Here is a 21,185-nt window from a genome sequence, read left to right on the forward strand (position 1 = left end):
AATTGATGACTTTCAAAAACATGATCCCATCCCATGCCATGGGGTCGTAGAGGAAGAAATTTTATGGATTTAAAGAAAAAAAAAGTTATTTTTTCACTATTGAATTTTACTTTTAAATTTGAGTATTCGGTAGCTATCCATTTTCAATACCTTGGATCAAGTTTGGAAAAAAAAGAAAATTTTGAAAGAAAAAATTAAATCCGAACTTTTTTATGAAATCTAGAAAGTTGTAGTGTTAATAATGATTCATATGTGATATGAAATCTTAATATTAAAATATTTTAAAATTTCTAGGCAGATCACGTGTAGGCAGGAGAGAAATTTACTCTTACTATTTTGACTTTTTAATTCTGCCACATGTCAAACGGCCATGATGCCACGAGGAAATTTGCTCACAACATTGTCAGCAAAAAAAAAATCAATCGAAGGAACCAATCAAGACAACTACTTTTTTCATTAAATTAAGATAAAGAATTCTGATCACACGCTATACACCAGAAATGATGACTTCACGCGGTAAATCATACGCGTTCTGTACGCGGCTAATGTGGCAAGGGCACAGAACCGCAGATATTTTTTCCTTTGTGTATCCCGAAGAAAAAGATCTTTATCCAACTATTGATGAAGATATCCGTATTTAGATTCGTAAACAAATGTTCGTGCAGAAGAATCGATTCTCTAACTCATAGTTACAAAGCATTAAAAAAGAGTTGACGAGAAGTCATCTCCAACAATCTTTCGTTTTTATCTCTCAAAGTCTCAACAAACCAAATTGATCGAGCCTTAAATATCAGAATCGAGAATAGTTACAAATACAAAGTATCCATCAATCTGATAAAATTCTTGAAGAACAGAGAGAGAGAGAGATGGAGACGGGGAAATATAAGATGTGTTGGTGTTTTACGAGGATATTCAAGATCAAAGAACCAAAACCTCCAATAGATGTGAAAGAAACCTTCGCGAAGTTCACTAATGGAGGAAATCTTATGACTGCAGAGCAGCTTTTGCGGTTCTTGATTGAGTTTCAGAGTGAATCAGAAGCTACGATCGATGATGCAGAGAAGATTATAGAGCAGATTATGCAACAGAGACACCTCATTGCGAAGTTCACGAGACACTCTCTTACTCTCGATGATTTCCACCATTATCTCTTCTCTGAAGATCTCAATTCCCCAATCAAATCTCAGGTTTCATCTCTCTCTCTCTCTCTCTCTCAAGTTTTTTTTTTCTGCTTCTTGTTGAGCTTCTTTACGGTGTGTTTGGATTGACAGAAATAGAGAAGAAAAGTTGAAAAAAAAAAAAAGAGTTTCATGTGCTGATTTACCAAAACAGTCACTGTGAAATTTCCATTTCAGCATACTATTTATTTTAGGGTAAAATACAATTTCATGTACTGAATATGGGGAAATTTCACTGGTCATTTTAATTCCCAGATCACGCAAAACGTGTTTAAAATATCTGATAATGAAATTACTGTTGTACCCTTTTTTATTGATTTAGTTGCTTAATTTGTAAGAAAATCAACGATCTCCTAGCTTTTGAAAATTGTAGAAGGGGTATAACAGTAATTTCATTATAGTATTTTTTTTTAATATATAAAAAGCTTTTATTGCACGATTTGGGAATTAAAATGAACAGTACTGGAATGGGAGTTAGATCAAAAGTTTTGCTTGTTTTGGGAATTAAAAAAATTAGTACTACAATTAAAGCGGAAAAAATATTTACTATTTTATAAAACAAGAATTTTTTTCCCACTTTAAGTGAAATATTTTAATTTTTAAAATGGGAGTTTCACAAAATTTTCTTCTTCTTAAATATTTTGCTTTTTTTCCTCAATTAGATCAGTTCCTCCTAATTTCTTAATTCCTCTTAATTATGTTGGATTTCTTAATTTTATTTGATATTGAGATTTTGTTTATTTAATCTTATGTAGCTGGAGCAAATAGTAGCAATAAACAATACCAATATTTGTTATTTCCTAATCTGTTATCCTTTTTTAGAAGGGAACACTAAGGCCCTGTTTGGTATACTGCAAAAATTCATAAATTGCAAAATTTTGAGAGGGCTAACTTCACCATGGAAAATAAGCAACAAGATGTGGTTGACGAGACTTTGTAGACCACCACAATCAATAGCTAGAAGAGCCACAATAGATATATATGGGGATGTTTGGTGGAAGAGCATGAACATGTCCTCACATTAAGATATATGGTAACTTTTTTTTGATCAGTTGATATGTGGTAACTTTAACCCCAAGGGGGTGGCTCAATGGCAATTTCGAATCCAATAAGCGGTGCGAGTCCGTAGGTTGTGTGTTCGATACCCAGTATGAGCAATATTTCCTTGGGGCCATCCGCAAGGGCGTTCCCTCACTTACCTGGTGTGTGTGATGTGTGGGCGTTGCACGTGCCTTGGGAGGGTCCCATATTCCTTGGTTTTGGCCTTGGCTCATCTGGTCCCCCTAGTCAGACGTAAGTCTGGACACCCCCGTTATCAAAAATAGAAAGAAGATATATGGTAACTTTTTGTAAATATTAAAAGAAAACATGGCTGGTTTAGTAATTTTTTGCAAAATATTTCAACACCCATAGAACAAATTAATCTTGAACACTATTGCCTTTATGGATTTTTCTGTTTTGAATTCTTGATTCTTGTAGTATGGGGTTTTTGTTGAGACAGAATTTTTAAACTACTTCGGTATGGAGACCCATTTCGTTCTAAACTTGAAATTATCCTTGTTATTACAGGTTCACCAAGATATGACTGCTCCATTGTCCCATTATTTCATATATACAGGCCACAATTCCTATCTGACAGGGAATCAGCTCAGCAGTGATTGCAGTGATGTCCCAATCATAAAGGCACTGAAGAGTGGAGTAAGAGTAATTGAGCTGGATTTATGGCCAAATTCTTCGGAAGATGATGTGAATGTTCTTCATGGAAGGTACTCAGTTTATGCAAAGAGATCAAACTATAGCTCGGTACTCTCCTAGTTTTCTATGAACCATACTTTTCAAAGGTCATTGAGATGACCTGAAACTCAGCCAAGTTGACTTGATTGGATTTTGAAGTGACTCGGCCCCAAAACTTGATGGAACAACACGATAAATCATTTCCTAATAGATAAAACTCACTAACATTAAAAAATTTGGGGAAAATAGGGAACAGGGCTCACAAGATTTTGGTCTGCTAAACAAATGTTGAGTGTTGAATGAACAACAAAGCCTTATCCCAAAGATTTAGGTCTGCTAAACGAATTATGTCAAATTTTCTCTCTTAGTCTTTGCACTCATCCTCATATCTGCTACTTTCAATTTATTAGCGTTATGTTTTTTAACTGTCCACATTCAGCTCCATAAAACCATAGTTTGTCTTACTGCCATCTCATAAAAATTTTCTTTTTGAAGTCCAAATCTCTTTGGGGTGTGAAGTTATGTTCATACTAAAATAAATGTACTAGATAATTTAGTATTTCACCAAATAATAGATCTTATCCTCGGCATTTGATTGAAAGTATTAGCTTCTGATAGGGTTATTAGATCTCAATTGATGGAAGTGAATGTGATGGCAGAAAAACTTATGGCTGAACCAATTATTCTTATTAGATTTGCTAGACAAGTGAAATTAGTGGTCAGTAATTAGTAGGTGAAGGTGGGTTTTGAACCTGAGTCGTGACATCAACACTCACAGGCTTAACCAACTTAGAAGCTAAACCAACTGTGTTATGTTCATGGGTTGATCAAATTAGCACTGAATCCTATTATTAACTGAGCTCACTTATTGAACAAATTATGTTATTGACACCTAGGTTTATATTCTATACCTATAAAGCACAACTTCATTTTACCATTTGATTACTAAGATCTGATCTAAATTCTTGTCACACATATCGTAATATTTTTGTCACCTAGGTTCATAATCAAATGTTTTGTAGTTATATGGGTCTTCTTTTATAATTGTAGGACCTTGACTACTCCAGTGGCACTCATCCACTGCTTGAGGTCTATTAAAGAGTATGCTTTTTTTGCATCTCCATACCCTGTCATAATAACTCTAGAAGACCACCTTACTCCAGATCTTCAGGCTCAAGTAGCTGAGGTAACATTTTGTATTTTATTTTATCTTTTGTTTTGAGAGAGAATTACAAAAAATGGGTGTTTTACAAATTACAGAATCAGGTATACCCATTTTTGTAAATATCTTTTTTATGAAAATGGGTATTTTATTGCACCGGTTCCGTAATTTTTACAAAGTTCATACCCATTCTCGTAAAGGACCTTTTTTAAAAAAAAGAAATATTTAACAGATTGACTTGTTTTGAATTCAGTTTTCATGATGTCAAATTGTTTTTGTTTGTAGATGGTCACTGACATATTCGGCGACCTGCTGTTTTACCCTGAGTCTGAATGTTTTGAGGAATTCCCTTCACCAGAAGCATTGAAAAATCGTATTCTTCTCTCGACTAAACCACCGAAAGAATACCTTAAAAAGAAGAGTTTCAAAGACAAGGGCAGGGATTCAACCAAGGAAGAAGCATGGGAACCTGATGTAGATTCAGAGGTATGCTAAGAAATGGAATACCTGATTACGCTTACCATCTTAATATCTTCCAATCACTTACTTCAAATTTTGCTCTTTTGTCTATAGAGCGAAAGTGATAGCGAAGAAAATTCAGATAACGAAGATATTGATGTTTCTAAGCATAAATCCGGCAAATCACGAGCTCCAGAATACAAACGTCTAATCGGTATTCATGCTAAGAAACATAAGGGTGGGTTAAAGGAGTCATTGAAAGTGGATTCTGGTAAAGTCGTACGCCTTAGTTTGAGTGAACAAAGGCTTGAAAAGGGTACGGAATCTCATGGAACCAATCTTGTCAGGTACTTATCTCACTTTTAAGTAGTCTAGATGCCCTCGAGAAGTTTTGAACTGTAGACATTGAGCTTTTTTCAATTATGCATGTCGTTACATTAGTCCTGTTGGATTCATATTAGACTCAAGAGAGTTGAATCAAAATGGAAAGATAAATCAACTCAATCCAATCTAATCTATTTAATTGATGGTAGTCTAAGATATGTGATGAGATGCACCTTAGCAATGATTAATTGAATATCACAAACATTATAACCCTTCTTAACGTGAAAAATAAGCAACAAAGAAAACAGAAGTCGCACACAAAACACAAGGATTTACGTGATTCGGCAATGGGCCTACATCCTACATCCATGGACCAAGACAAGAACAATCACTATTTTGTTTCAAGATTTACAGCCTTAGAGATCTCTATTTAAAAAACTGAGAGTTGAGAAAATGTGTCTATCTCCCCAAAAGTAGAAACCCCCAAAATAAAAAGAGTCCGGATCCTATGCACCCAGGTTGGAGGATTGAAACCCTCCTCACACATCTCAACACATGCCACATAAGCTATAATCCAAGGGATTGATGCCTAAAATATCTCCTTTTTAAAATTTCCTGGGATTATGATCTATATGGCATGTGTTGAGGTGTGGGAAGAGGGTTTCAATCCTCCACCCTGGGTCATACAATCTGGATTCAAATAAAAAACCCTTACGAAAATATTACATAATGGCCTTTTTCGTAGCACTAAAAAAATTGGTCCCAGGGCTTTGCCCCCCAAATCCCTGGGCAGGGAGGACGCTGCCCCCTGCACCACCGCAGCTCAGTGTTCCCCCAACAGAATACAAGACATTTACACACCACTTAACAATCTTATATTTTCTATCATGAATATTCCTATGACTCCTTTGGATTTATTTGTTTCTACATTATGTCGACAAATTTCCCCAACGTGATTGATTATGCTGCTTGGCATCTCTGTTTCTAGGTTCACCCAGAGAAATCTACTAAGGGTATACCCAAAGGGCACACGATTTAATTCTTCAAATTACCACCCACTAGTTGGTTGGAAGCATGGAGCTCAAATGGTCGCATTTAACATGCAGGTTAGGTTTTATCTTCTAATATCAAAATTGAAATTTAATTTCAATGTTAATTTTATGTTGATCTCATTGTGCCCAAATTCTATGACAGGGATATGGCAAATCCCTATGGTTAATGCAGGGAATGTTCAGATCAAATGGTGGGTGTGGTTATGTGAAAAAACCCAATTTTCTGATGAAGATGAACTTGCATAATCAGGTTTTCAATCCTAAAGAAAGTTTACCGGTGAAATCTACTTTGAAGGTTTGTAAATCTTTTGTGTACAAACTTATTGCCTCTAGCCTAATTGACTCAAATATGGGCTTGGACCAGCCCTCTTTTTATTGATTTGTTAAAACTCATATTAGAGCTCTCATGTTGCTAAATAGGTGAGAGTGTATATGGGCGACGGATGGCGTTTGGATTTCAGTCCAACACATTTCGATTTATACTCCCCACCAGACTTCTACGTAAGGGTAAGTGATTTGAATTAATATTTTAAAAACTCTTATTTTTTTTCCTCCATTTTTCTTGTTTAACGTAAATGCCTCTGTGTCAAAACATGGGGTGCAAACTGGGAGTATCAATTGACTAATTCAAAAGTGATACATTATAAGATGTGGGCATAAATAGTGATGAATCTATTTGGCAGGTCGGGATAGCAGGAGTGCCCGCCGATGAAACAATGAAGAAAACAAGAACATTAGACGATGATTGGACACCAGTTTGGGAAGATGAATTTCGGTTCCCATTAACTGTTCCAGAGCTGGCTTTGCTTCGGATTGAAGTACATGATCACAATGTATCCGAGAAGGATGATTTTGCTGGCCAAACATGTTTGCCTGTTTCAGAATTGAGGCCTGGGATCCGGGCAGTGCCACTTTTTAATAAGAAGGGAAAGAAATATCCGTCTGTAAGGCTTCTTATGCGATTCGAGTTCAATTGAGAGGTAGCTTTGCTTCAAATATTTAACAATCTTTCATATTATTTCTTGTTTGGAGTTCTTCTTTATTTTTTATTTATAATCATACAAATTGATTATACAATTTTGGGGTGTTCTACAAAAACAAGGGAGTGATTTTGTAAAAATTATTGAATAAACCATGTTTTCTAATATTTATGAGATTGGTTTTTTATCCGAATTTGTAATTATTCTTTATTAACAAAAATGGTTATTTGATGGATTGACAATTTGATGAATCTTTTATGCTCTTGAGTTGAATGTAGGTTCAGTCATTTTTCATTTGTCTATTAGAGAAGACTCCAGTCAATGGGCATGGTTATGTATAAGTAATTGTTTTGATCTGATTCAGATATTATTCAAGTGTCTATATTGGACTAGGGTTGTCAATCGATCATGTTCAGATTGGATTTTATACCAAATAGGTATTGATCCAACGGCGATTAAACATCATTTTTACTTATGTTTTCGTGTTTGTCCGTTGAATCCTTTCCTTTCCTTATTTCAGTTTTGTGATAAAGGGACATGTTAAACATCCACAGTACTAAATACACAGTTGGCTAACGTGGCAAGTGCACAAAACCATAGATCCTTTTCTTCGGGATACGAAAAAGATCTATGATTCTGTGCACTTGCCACATCAGCCGTGTAATCCCTTTATCAAAGTTCATATTATTTTACTTAGACCATTTATATATTCAATGACACTTTCGAGTCAGGTCCACGTAGGATAAAAAATGATTGATCCAAAATTGATTTGATGCGCCATCGGATCCTTATCTAAATCCAAATCCTCGACCCCAACCCGTAGTTATTTGATTGGTTGACTTCAATCCCAATATTTTGATCAATAAAAACTCAATCAAGAAAGTACTTGATTTAACAAATATCGGATCGGGTCTAGAGTCCAGACCCGATTCGACCCTTATCAGATTGGTCCTGATCAATACCTGAAGACATGTTTTAATTGCTTCTTCACAAAGCTCTTTGAGCTTGTTTTATATTCTATCCCTTGAAATCAAGTTTTTCCTTTAAATTAATTATTATTATTATTATTTTTAGGTATTATTCTATTCTTGAAATCAAGTTTCTCTTTACTTTATTCTCTTTTACACCTCACTACAAATTCTAACGGTTCTTTTTTCTAAAGGAGAGATTTTATTTGGCACACCAACTTTTACTGACAACACACCAATCTTTATAGATTGATTTGTTATACAGATTAGTGTATTATAAGTAAAGGTTAGTGTGTTAATAAAATATCTCCCTTCTTCCCTCACCACTCAAAGTGGAATCACTTTTTTCGTCTCTGATATTCCACGTGAGTGTCGTGGAGTCAGCTGACATTATTGAATCTTTTCTGTCTTCAACAATCACTGATTACAAAGGAAATAAATTTCTCATTTACATGTGGCACAAATCTATTGGATGTCATAATTATTATTTTTGAAAAAAAAAATCTAAAATATCAAAGTTAATAAATACACATAGGTATTGAATATTTTTTTTTTGAAGATAAGAACTATTAAAAATAAATAAAATAGATTGGGTGTATAATAATTTGAAAGTTATTTTTATGTGGTAGAATGGACTTTTAACATTGTCAATAATGATAAAAGTGGGGTATGATTTTCCTTTTATATTGATGGGACTGATAAAAGTGTAAGTAGAAGAAGTAAGACTCTTTATGTTACTTTGAAATAAGAATCTTTAGTTGATCTATTGGGTTATTGACATTTTCGAATCTAATAAAAGATGAGAGTTCGTAGGTTGTGTGTTTGATATTTAGTATGAGCACTATTTTCTCAGGATCACTCTCGAGGTCGTTTTCTCACTCACCTTATGCGTGTGATATGCGAGCGTTGCACGTGCCTAGGGGGGAGGGTTCCATATGCCTTGGTCCCGTCTCATTTAATCCCCTTAAGTCGGACATAAGCCTAGACACCCACATTATAAAAAAAAAATACATGAAAAAATTAACTTTAATTCCTCCTCTGATTTTTAGAGAGGTTGTTGAGATAGGAAAAAAAAAAAAGAGCAAAACAACATTAGGGATTGATAGAATGATTTAATCAAAAAAATTATTTATGATCCTTAACGACAAACAAATGTACCATCATCTGTAGGAATGATAGGGAAGCCCAAGATGAGACGAATTGGGCAATTCAAGAAATTCACCTCCCAATTGTAGAAATTTCAAGGAAAAGTCAATGTACCAATAATATTTTCAAAATTGGATTTTGTCACCCTTCCTTATCCGAAAAACTAATCTTTTTTTCTTTTTTCTAAATTTTGATAAGACATTGAGGATATGTCTCCATACACTACATCCATAAGGAGAAGACAAGGTTACCTAATGATTTTATCCACGACGTCAAAGTGGAACATGCGTACAAGATATCAGAACAAAAATTATATTGTCGATCTTAAAACTGGAATACTTTTGGAAAAATCTATCAAGTTTCCTATGCCCAAAATCAAGATGAGGGGAACGAAACACATTTCATCATCCATTTTATCCACAAAGCTCGCATGTGTCCTATCATGTATTTTAAAAAAAATTCAATTTGCTCACAAACTTTTTTCCGGCTTAATTCATTTGATGATTATCAAAACTCCACCCAAATATGTCTACCTCTCACAAAACCACTTTGCTATAGGATATTGATAACAGCCATAACCACTTTAATTCTCAACAAGATCATTTATCACAATTATCATATTCCTTGCCCCAACAAAACTAGTTGGTATCAAACTTGAAATGTCTTCTAAAACCTTGATTTTTTTTTTTTTTTTTTCAAATAAAGACCACATAAAAGTAAATCATAAAAATCAATTCCTTCTTAATAATACATCTAATAAATTTTGAAAAAAAGCCATAATGAATCCGTTGGGGCGAGGAGCTGTATTACCATCCATGCTCCTCATTGATTCCCACACCTCATCTTCTTCAAAATGTCCTTCCAACCATAATTGAGACTCCTCTGAAAAAAATATGTTCCACCAAATTAAAAATCCCATTTTTTTAACTTTGACAATGTTAATTATTTTTGTGGTTAGAGGAACCTCAACGAATAGTAAAATTGTGTTAGTGTCCCCTTCCTTAAACCACTTGATCATTGATTTTTGTCTCTAATTAATCTCCTCAAGGTTACAAACTAATTTTTAGTATCTAGCTTTGAGATTAGTACACTTAGCTTTTTTCACTAAAGTCAAAAGCTTTTTTTTCTTCCATTAAGCCAAACAAAATTGTATCCTTCAAAGCTTTCAATATTTTCAAATCCATCATCTCAAAAAAAAAAAAAAAAAAAATTCTTTGAGAGCCTTAAACTTACACTAATCTGATCTTACTACAGGCGTGATAAGATAACCACATATTCTCGAATTTAAAAGGGATATATACCGACTTTCTTTTGCGCTTGTTTCCAACATTAGTAGAGAATGATTGACATTAGATTGAGAATTGCTATCTGAACTATGTCTTAAAAGTACTCCAAAGATGAAGAAATGAAGTTAAAATAGGGATAATTCAAATTCATCTCCTATTTTGGAACTCAAATAATAAGATTGTGTAACGGTCATTATTATGAACACTTGAACATCTAATTAATGTAAAACATGTGTGGTTGACTTGGTAAGAGCACAGAATCATATATCTTTTTTTTCGGGATACACAAGAAAAAAAGATCTACGATTATGTGCCCTTGCCACATAAGCCGTGTACGTATGATTTACCACGTACATTCATCATTATTCTTGTTATTTATATCTAAAATAAGGGTTTTGTCTATGGGTACCCTCAAGGACACACGTTAAAATGCAATAAGTATTTGAGGGTATTTGGGTAAAAAAAAAAATATTTTTAAGGGTATTATTGATATAAAATCCAATTCTCAGAATCTATTTATTACACCATTAACGTGTGCCCTCATGTTAAGAAGATCCTTACAAGTTATAATAAATACTCCATCATCAATGGTTCCTACCCCCAAATACTTTTGGACAATTTAACTGGTGGGCCACCCGTTAAGAATGGGTCGGCTCCATGGAATCACTGACAATGTATATAAGGCCGAAGGCTAAGGCATTGATGGACTGTCAATGGATCGGATTGGTACCGAATGGATGACGAATTTATTAGACCCATACCCTATCAAATGTGGTATGTTCAAGTCCAGATCTGATCCAATAAAAAATAAAAAAAATCAATATTTTCAAATTGATCTTAACCCAACCCAAAACTACTTGATAAAAAGTATATGTAAATTGTAATAGGTCAAGATTGAATGAATCATGTAAAAACAAAAGATCTCCACCACTAAAACAAGACATCATATGATTGAGATTTGTATATATCTTGATGATAGATACTTATCTCAAGGATACATTTTGATTATTGGATATTATGTTTTAATGGCTACGGTGAGATTTTTACAAGTCATTTTTCACGAATCATTAGGTCCTGACTTATAAATATGTGTTGCGATGGGGTGATGATCAAAGAATGACTTGTGAAAAAAATACTTGATCGTGTGAACAAAAAAATTCACTAGTCACATTTTTCGTGAGTCATTGAAAATGGTCTTATAAATACACACCATTTATATGTTTCAAATATATTAGAAAAAAATACTTAAAAACCCCTCGAGGAGGGATTTCTTTCTAATTAGTCTTTAAGTCGCAGGGTTTTGCTCAATAGGCTATTTAGTAAAAATATAAAAATCTAATCAGTCCCTGAATCTCGCTCCCCACAGTTCTCACAGTTGAAATACCGAATGTGCCTTAACCGTTCAAATTAATCATTACGAAGTAAATGATTTGAGAAGGAAGAAGTCATTTTCAAAGATTTTTTCAAGTATTTTAAAGACGTAAGTAAAAAAATTAGGTTTTTTAAGTTTGAAACAATCTAGTCAATTCGTTATGTCAAGCTTTTAGTTGTTCTTTCCATTTATTTTAGTAATAAAAAAATTCAAAAAGTAAAAACGAGATGATTTTAACAATTGAGTTAAACAATTTCTAAATATTCTCAAGTTCAACAGTAAAAAAAAAATGTCGAACTCACAATAAATAAAAGGTGACTAACTTAATAATAAAAATGTTGCCCTCCACAATAAATACAAAGTGGCGAGCTTGACAATAATAAGAGACTAATAAGAACGATGGTTGATTGATTGATCAAAATTCAAGGACTATTTAAAAAGAAATCCCTTACTCAGGATCCTATAAGTAAATTTTTCGATACATTAGATCGTTGATTGATTGATCAAAAACTGATTTGATGAGTTATTCAATCGGGTCGTGATTAGAAGATGAAAATAGATCCTAGATATGTAGTTTTAGAAACGGATCGGATTTTGGGTCTGATTCGACCCACTAACAACCCTTCGTCATGGTCATGCCAATTGCCATCCATAATAATCACGTAAGAAATAGATGAAGCTTAAAAGTTAAGTCATGATGACTGCACGCAATTTTTTGTTACGCGATTAGATACGCTGATGACGTGTAAATTCATATAACCGTAGAATTTTTTCATCGGGATTCACAAGAAAAGAATGTGCATCTCTGTATCCTTGACACGTCATCCACGTACCAAACCGCGTATCAAAATCGCTTGCCTTCATCACTATTCAGTTTAAAAAGACCAGAGTGGGACCCACAAATACGAAGTGATTGGGAGCATTGTTGAAGACAGCAAAGGACATATTCTCCAGAATCGATGCATGAGAAGCAAAGAGGGACCCACACCTCTTCCCTTCCTCATTAACCCCAATAATAATTAACAAAGAAGAAAACAAACAAAGCCATCAATCTCTGCAACCTCTCTTCTCTCTCTCTCTCTCTCTCTCTCTCTCTTTCTATTTTTTTCTCTCTTTTTGTGTGTTTGTGAGAGATGTCGAAGCAGACTTATAGCCATAAAATATGTTTCTGTTTTCGAAGAAGATATAAGCTTACAGTTGCAGAAGCACCAGAAGAGATCAAAACCCTTTTCAATCATTACTCTGAGAATGAAATCATGACCGCTGATCATCTCCAACGGTTCTTGATTGAGTATCAAAGAGAAGAAAAGACAACCAAGGAAGATGCACAAGCCATTATCGATAGTCTAAAAGAATTGAAACATCTCAACATCTTCCAACGAAAGGGTCTCAATCTTGAAGCTTTCTTCAGATTTCTCTTTGGAGATATCAATCCTCCTCTCTCACCTTCTCTTGGGGTAATTTTTCATTTTTTATGGGTGATGTTCTTGACTTATCTGTTAATTTGTTGTTCTTAATTAATTTAACTCAATAATGATACTGTGTGTCCCGGCCTACCCTTTAATCCTAACACCTCATATTTATTTGGAAAACTTTTCTTCCTGAAAAGAATTCTAAAACTAGTAGTAGGTGTATATTTCTCCTTTAAGAAAATATTTATTTGGAAAAAAATTTAATCTTCCGTACATGGCCTTAAAGAAAATTCCTACTGTTTTATGAGGAGAGAATCTATCTCCACACCAACTTGTACTAAGAGCACCCCAATTCATAGGAAAAATACAACCAAAGAAACAGCCAACATCTTGGGGTGCCAGGTTCAAATTTTTTCAACCAACTAAATCGGGCCAAACAAATCCCAACCCAGCCCAGCCCAGCCCGGCCCGGCCCGTTATTATATCTTATATATAGATGGTTGTATGATTTTATAACAAAAGATAATTCAACTAAATTATAAATTATGATCTAGTTTCATCTCTAATCATTTTTCAATTAAGATAGATATTGGATCCCTATTTTGATGAAAAATAATTTATAGTTGGCTTCCAATGATTTCAAAAAAATGCATAAATTTAATTTTTTATTATTAAACCTGAAATCAACCCGAGCCTGGCCTGAGCTCTATAGGGGCGGGCTTGGACATAGGAAACTTAGGCCCGATGGGAGTATAGGGCTGCCCCAAGTATAGCCTGCCACTTTAGGGCCGGGTCAGGGCTCAACCAAGCCCGGCCCGAACCAACCTTGGCCCGGGTATGAAATGCTCAACCCAAGTCCAACCAATTCGGGTTGGTTGAGTTGGTTCATTCTTCATTAATGCTAGATAATTTAGTAATGATAAAAACTTATATAAAGATAAATAGTATGTAAAAAATATATATATAAAAAATAGCAATCAAAATTTACATACACCAAATTAAAAGCAAATTAAAAGAAGATGATGCAATTAACTAATGTAACCTCCTTTGTTTACTATTAATTACAATTTTTAACGAGACAAACATTTAAAGTTGCAATATAATCATTGTATGGTAATATAAAATTACATAAACAAAAGCGTTAATAACAAAATAATATTAAAATATATTTTTAAATTATAACCATATTAAGTTCGTGTTCGGGAAAATCGGGCAACCCAGTACCTAAATATAATCGTGATCATGTGACATAATGTGTTAGATCGAATCTGTATCGGTCCTCTAATGACTCATGATCATCATCGCCATCTCCGTTGTTTATTATTGATGTTGTATGTAGCCTGCATTTTTTGGTGATTTGAAATGGGTTGGAACCATTGAGCCTTCCATCATTTACATGATGTTATTGTCCTTCTCATCACAGGTGCACCACGATATGACTGCCCCATTATCCCATTATTTCATATATACGGGACATAATTCCTATTTAACCGGGAATCAGCTCAGTAGTGATTGCAGTGATGTCCCAATCATAAAGGCACTGAAGAGAGGAGTAAGAGTAATTGAGCTGGATTTATGGCCAAATTCTTCGGAAGATGATGTGAATGTTCTTCATGGAAGGTAAGTAAATAAGCTCTGCTTCATTACGTGTTTGTATGATTGCAGGGAATTTGTTTTCGGGGGGAATGTGAATTCCTCAGTTTATTGTACCTCGGAAAATGTCAAAAGAGAATTGGTTTTTACATTTGGGGGTGGGAGTTGTTGTGAGAAAATAACATTACGAGGTGGGAAAATTATTTTCCTGGGGTGGTGGAGTGGGAAGATGTTTTCCCACCCAAGGAGGAAAAGCGCTTTGAGATGGAAAATGAATTTGAAGGAAAATGCAGAATCATACACTTGAAAATCCAATCCCCTACCCCCCACCATTTCCTTGATCACAAAAAATGGTAAAAAAAATTTACCCTTCAACTTCAAAATATTATTTTCTTCAGCATTTAAATCTCAAAAACAAGATTGGGTTTTTTAGGGGGGTTAAAGATGATGGATTTTGGTAGGAAATCCAAAACCATTGTTTTATATTTAGCAAAATTTTCCTGATTTCTTTTTACGAAACTTTCACGAATTTATCAAAATTGAAGCCCCAACCAATAATTACCGGATCCGAATTTTGTTACTATGATCCATGCTAGATTTATTTGACTAATGAATGGATTATCACATTTAAAAATGTGGTAAAAAGTCTTCTAACCACTGATGATAATTTATGTTGGTAGTTCTCTTTCATGCATATTATATCTGTCTCCCGATTTCTATTTGAATTGATCGTATTTTCTACAAAACTTAGGACACTGACGACTCCAGTGGAACTCATCAAATGTTTGAGATCTATTAAGGAGCACGCCTTTTCTGAGTCTCCATATCCTGTTGTAATAACTCTAGAAGACCACATTACTCCTAATCTTCAAGCTAAAGTAGCCAAGGTGAGTACACATTTTAAAAAATATATATAACTTTTACCATCTTTTTTTTTTTTTTTTAAATTTAGCATTTTTTATGACTGAAAATAAATTCATTTCTAGATGCTCACTCAAACATTTGGAGATATGCTGTTTTGCCCTGGATCAGAATGCTTAGAAGAATTCCCTTCACCAGATTCATTGAAAAGGCGGATTCTTATTTCAACAAAACCACCAAAAAAGTACGACGCTAAGAATGATTCACATAAGTTTAAGGAGTTAACTGATGAAGGAGCCTGGGGAAAAGAAGTTTCTGATCTTAAAGGTCAACTTGAAATAGGTGGTGATAAGGTGCGTTGGGATATAAATATAATGGTAAATTACCATTTCGTGCGCTTAATATGATGAAATTCCAATTCCGGCCCACTTGTCATTTTAATTCCCAGAATATGATCTCTATCTTCATGTTTTGGGAATTAAAACGAACAGTGAGCTGGAATGGGAATTTCGTCGAAAGTGGATCACGTTTTGGGATTGTTCTGTAAATATAATTGTTGTACTTTGTTGATTTAGTACCTTAGCATTGTCCTCTTAATCACCCATGTATAATATTATACGCTAGCAGAATGAGCCAGATGGGGGAGAAGATCATCAAGATGAGGAAGATCTAGATGACGGTGATCGCAAGTTGCAACAACACGAAGCACCGGAATATAAGTTTTTAATCGCCATCCAAGCTGGGAAAGGGAAGGGTGGGCTCAAAGAGTCACTAAGGATAGACCCTAACAAAGTCAGGCGTCTTAGCATGAGTGAGCAAGAGCTTGAAAAGGCTATAATGACTCACGCAACCGATATTCTTAGGTATTTGTAAAATTCCATCAAAACACATTTCTTTGAGATCTTGTGCTATTAAATGAAATTGGGTTAATCCTAGTGTTGTAAAAACGTACAACAATCGAACATTCTCTACAGTCAATTGGTCCCGAAAAAGGCCCACAGAAATGGATTGCTAACTTTTGCATTGCCAATATGGTCTATCAAACAAGTAAGATGTGAAGATTTCCTATTCATCTATTTGCTTTTTATGGTCAAACATTTTCAAATATCAATTGGTATATGTCGTTCACCTTCTTACTAAGTTTTTCATCTTAAGCATCAAATGGTAGTTTCTTTACAAGTATCTGATTTGAAAATTAATTACACTTGTTGTAGGTTCACACAAACGAATTTGCTGAGGATATACCCCAAGGGTTCACGTATCGACTCTTCAAATTACAACCCGCTAATTGGATGGATGCACGGAGCTCAGATGGTCGCGCTTAATATGCAGGTTTAGTTTACACTTGCATATGATTTCATTGAAAACATCATTACCTCTTGACCTTTTCCTCAATTTTCATTTATTTATATTGTTGAACATGTGATGTTCAACTAGTGACATTATTTAATAAGTGGTTTCACGATAAAATTTACTTTGAATATGTAGAATTTGTTGAGAAGGTTTATGTGATGCATGAGCTAGACGACCAAGTTATTAAATTGTGGTTTCTAGTCATATGAGGCCATGGGAATGCATTTTGGGACATGAGTTTGGTGGAGTTTCATATAGAGTGGTCTTCTACTATATCCTTGTGCTTAAGTAACATGTAGTGGTTTCTCTGCACAAGTCATATTCATCTTTGAACCATGTGGTTGGTGATTGGCATTAGGTTCATTTCCTTGGCATTATCATCTCCAAGAATATTCAATTGTGATAAATATGGTAAATTGCTAACTGGGGTTGAAGCCAACTAAAACCTGTTACACGATAACCTTGATAACTTTATGGGAGGAAAATCTCAATCTCAAGAAATATGGATATGTCGATTAAGTTATTAAAATATTAGAATATATATTAACTAATTTTTTATCTCCCTCTTCCATTGTTTTCGGGTTGGGAGAAATGCTAAATGCCAAAGTTGAATTTTTCAATGGCAGGGATATGGCAGGTCACTCTGGTTGATGCATGGAATGTTTAGAGCTAATGGAGGATATGGTTATGTGAAAAAGCCTGATTTTCTACTAAAAGATGGTACACATAATGAGGTCTTTGATCCTAGCAAAGAATTACCAGTGAAGAAAACCTTGAAAGTGAGCGATCTTTGCATCTCTACTATTTGTCTCTGTTAGAATCTCAAGTTCGCTAATCTTGTTGAACTCACTTTGATTTGATCTTTGATGTTAAACAGGTTAGAGTTTTCTTAGGGGATGGATGGTATTTGGATTTTCGTCATACACACTTTGACTTATACTCCCCACCAGATTTCTATACAAGGGTAAGATTATATGCATTAGTTTTTCAGCTGAAGCTTGGATCATCTGCACACCAACTTTCCTATGATTACTCATTGGGTCTCTATATCATGTTATTTGACATGTGGATTAATGTTTTATGGGTTTTGCTAACATGTGTCCTAAGGGCACACGTTAAAGTGCATTAAATACACCTTAGGACTTGATTTTTGTACCAAAACTGCCCTAAAAAAAATCTTACCAATAATACCCTCAAATGCTTATTCCCAAAGCGTGTTTAATGCACCTTAATGTGTGCCCTTAGGGGACACATTGACAAAACCCATGTTTTATTATAACCTAGACGTACTAAGGGTCACTAGGGGTCTTGACCACAAGAGAAGAGTTTAAATTGGAATAATTTAGGGTTGCGTTTAGTGCCGTATGTTTGTGTGTGTCATCATAAGAATTTTTGGGAGTCAAAAGCATATGTTTGGTTGGAACTCGGCTTTCGAATTCCCACTTAAGCCAGAAGTCAAAGCCCCATTCATGTTTTTGGCTTCTTGCAAAAGATGGAAATTACGAGGTTTGGGGACAAAAGTGTTTCTATTTTTTCTTAGCTAAAGATGAAAAGGCCCCGAAATATTTCTTGAGTCTATTCTTCACTATTCACACATCGAAAGGTTGTTATTTAGTTGATTTCATCATACGCCCTATAGTTCCTAAGAGCTCTTCTAGACCCCAAGAAGCACTTCCCAAACCCTTCCATCATACAATCAATGTTGCAATTGCAGTTCTCATAGAAAGGTGATTCCATAAAGCACTTTGATTGAAAGCAGAGCCGAGCCGAATGGGGCCTAAGTTACTTGTAGGCATAGAAAAAGCATATTGGATGTTTCGAAAGAGAGTAGGTTGCTTGGTTAGATCACATAATTGTGTCAAATTTTTGGCTTAAAAGTTTGCTTAGTTGTGCTCACCCCCTTGCATGTACTGACATATAAATCCTTAAAAACATGAAAAATACTAGAAGGACGGATATGGATATCAATTGATATGCTTAATTTACAGGTTGGAATCGCGGGAGTGCCAGCAGATTCGGGAATGAAGAAAACTAAGATAATTGAGGATGACTGGACACCTGTTTGGGATGAAGAATTTGTGTTCCCATTGACCGTTCCGGAGCTGGCTTTGCTTCGGATTGAAGTTCATGAGTATGACATGTCAGAGAAGGATGATTTTGGAGGCCAAACTTGTTTGCCCGTGTCAGAGTTGAGGACAGGAATCCGAGCTGTTCCACTCTACAATCGTAAGGGCGAGAAGTACAAGTCTGTAAAGCTTCTTATGCGCTTTGAGTTTGTTTGAAATTGGTGTGTATTGTGTTACCGAATTTGTACTACGATTCGTGTCCTTTACAGCCCGCATTGGAAAACTGTAATGGAATTTGTGTTTTTAGATAATCTGTGATTACGGATTGTCCCGTGTGGATTCTGTGATGAGTTCTAATAATTTATATTAATTATAGGCTTTCATCACTTATTGAAATTAAAATTAATTTGTGATTCAGTTATTCCTGAATCTTATAATTTATTTATGAAAAAAAAAAAGGTGGTCTCTAGTAAATATTTGCATTTATCATTTTATTGTTTGGTTACAATATCTTAACTCTGAAGATTATGTGAGTTGTTGTGAAATGTTTCTCAAAGTAGATTTATAATTGCTTCTATTACACTACTTTGATTCAAGTTTGAACCATGACTCAAATGTCCAACTCAGAGTCAACTTGAAAACTCATGAGGTGACTTATAAGAGTTAAAAAATAATAATTTTATTTTTATTTTAAAATAAAGAAAAAAAAATTGTCCTCTGCATTCCTGCCTCATCAAATCATGTGTTTTGGATGTCAAATCTTATTAAGTCAGTAAGACTAGACTTAAATAAAAAGGTGAGTATCTAAACAACCATCATAAGTTTAAAGGCTGGACAATCATCCAACGTTTTAAATCTCTTTTAGAAATTTTTAAAAAGTTATCATGTTTTTATAATAAACAACAAAATTAATTTTGTTTTAGTAATTTTCCCTAAATAAAATTATACTAAGTTTTTGGGTCAAGCTGCCCAGTGTGCCTAGTTAACAAGCCTGAGCTTGACCCTAAACAAGAGTTGGGTCTACCAAAACCTGGCAAAAAAATAAATGGGCCTGGTAACACAGCCCAAAACCCAGTCTATGATGGATTGGGCCAAAACACCTCCCATTGATAGATCTAGGTGTGCATTGTAGGTAAAGGTCAGCTTTTTTTTTTTTTTTTTTTGGACCGGAGGACCCTACCTTTGCAGTCTCATACCAAGGCCCTACCCCTCATTTTTAAGAAAATCACTTTTCTTACTAAGTTAATAAGGAAAGTTTCTTGACCGCATCACCTTGTGGCATACAAAATCATGATCTAATGCCACATGGTTGCAAAGGACAAAATTCTATAAACTTTGAAAAAAAAAAGGTTAATTTGGATTGCTGAATGTTGATTTTAATTTTAAATTTGAGAGTGCAGTAGCCGTCCACTTATAACACCTTAGATCAAGTTCAAAAAAGGTTTTTTCTTTTCATTCGGATATGACTTTTTCCATGAAATCTAAAAAGTTGTGGTGTTGGATTGCCAATATGATAAGTGGTAAGTTACCCCGCTTCAAGAAGAAAGGTTTATTGAAAAACAAACTCGATAAAGTAGGGGAGTTTTTTTTAATAAAAATGTAAAAGATAGGTCCAACCAGTAAATCTCTCTAATTTTACTTACGATAACATGAATTTTTTTATTGACATGGAAAGATACGTGTTGGGTTATGTCTTCTATTTTTGTATATGGAAATTGTCGTAGATTCAAACCAGATCTTTTGATGATCTGTTAACGACCCGCATGACCCGTTTAATTTGCCCCCTAGAAAAATATTGGGCCCATTTGATTTGGTTTTGGATCAAACCCATTTAATTTCTTTATAACCCTAAGTATATAAAGGGTAAGAGATGAAATCCAAAAGGGTATGAGAGATATACGAGAGACAGAGAGAAATTGTAACATAATTCTTCTTTGGTTAATATAGTGAAATCATCATTTTTGCCCGTGGACATAGGTCGATATTTTAACCAAATCACGAATATCTTGTGTCTTTTGAGATTCTTGTGTTCTTGTTAATTTATTCTTCTGATCATAGGACTATTTTCTAACAATACGTGCAAGCGAGTCTAACTTTGAAGCGACCTGCGGCTTCAAAGTTTTTTCCCCTGCAAGTCCAACTTTGAAGCGGGTAAGCCGTTTCAAACTTTGAAGGAGCACTCTTTGTTACATGACATATTGCGTTTTGAGTTTATTTCAAGCCCCTACCTTTCTACCAA

The 21,185-nt window shown here is 34.6% G+C and overlaps 2 protein-coding genes across 2 annotated transcripts; both read left to right on the forward strand.

Moving 5' to 3' along the window:
• The first annotated feature begins 643 nt into the window (after positions 1–643).
• LOC147395599 (phosphoinositide phospholipase C 6-like) lies at positions 644–6,986 on the forward strand. Its single transcript, XM_086451095.1, has 9 exons — positions 644–1,187; positions 2,748–2,944; positions 3,963–4,098; positions 4,360–4,560; positions 4,648–4,880; positions 5,846–5,963; positions 6,052–6,204; positions 6,330–6,416; positions 6,593–6,986. Exons 1-9 carry the CDS (start codon positions 867–869, stop codon positions 6,884–6,886), a joined length of 1,740 nt encoding a protein of 579 aa, XP_086307221.1. The 5' UTR covers positions 644–866; the 3' UTR covers positions 6,887–6,986.
• Positions 6,987–12,693: 5,707 nt separating this feature from the next.
• Positions 12,694–19,332, forward strand: LOC147395600 (phosphoinositide phospholipase C 2-like). The gene is made up of 9 exons (XM_086451001.1): positions 12,694–13,118; positions 14,497–14,693; positions 15,418–15,553; positions 15,653–15,880; positions 16,155–16,390; positions 16,742–16,859; positions 17,507–17,659; positions 17,758–17,844; positions 18,869–19,332. The coding sequence occupies exons 1-9, from the start codon at positions 12,795–12,797 to the stop codon at positions 19,160–19,162; spliced, it is 1,773 nt and encodes a 590-aa protein (XP_086307127.1). The 5' UTR covers positions 12,694–12,794; the 3' UTR covers positions 19,163–19,332.
• The last annotated feature ends 1,853 nt before the right edge of the window (positions 19,333–21,185 follow it).

Source organism: Akebia trifoliata, chromosome 8 (genome assembly GCF_017979445.1).
Source record: "Akebia trifoliata isolate Shusen 1 chromosome 8, ASM1797944v1, whole genome shotgun sequence".
In the NCBI taxonomy this organism is placed as follows: Eukaryota; Viridiplantae; Streptophyta; class Magnoliopsida; order Ranunculales; family Lardizabalaceae; genus Akebia; species Akebia trifoliata.

Bases quoted from the DNA above. Each gene is read 5' to 3' on its own strand.
- LOC147395600 (XM_086451001.1), top strand. From the start codon at position 12,795: ATGTCGAAGCAGACTTATAGCCATAAAATATGTTTCTGTTTTCGAAGA. The intron at 13,119-14,496 runs GTAATTTTTCAT...TTCTCATCACAG, and splicing joins CTCTCTCACCTTCTCTTGGG to GTGCACCACGATATGACTGC. The intron at 15,881-16,154 runs GTGCGTTGGGAT...ATACGCTAGCAG, and splicing joins TTGAAATAGGTGGTGATAAG to AATGAGCCAGATGGGGGAGA.
- LOC147395599 (XM_086451095.1), top strand. From the start codon at position 867: ATGGAGACGGGGAAATATAAGATGTGTTGGTGTTTTACGAGGATATTC. The intron at 2,945-3,962 runs GTACTCAGTTTA...TTATAATTGTAG, and splicing joins GTGAATGTTCTTCATGGAAG to GACCTTGACTACTCCAGTGG. The intron at 4,561-4,647 runs GTATGCTAAGAA...TTTTGTCTATAG, and splicing joins AACCTGATGTAGATTCAGAG to AGCGAAAGTGATAGCGAAGA.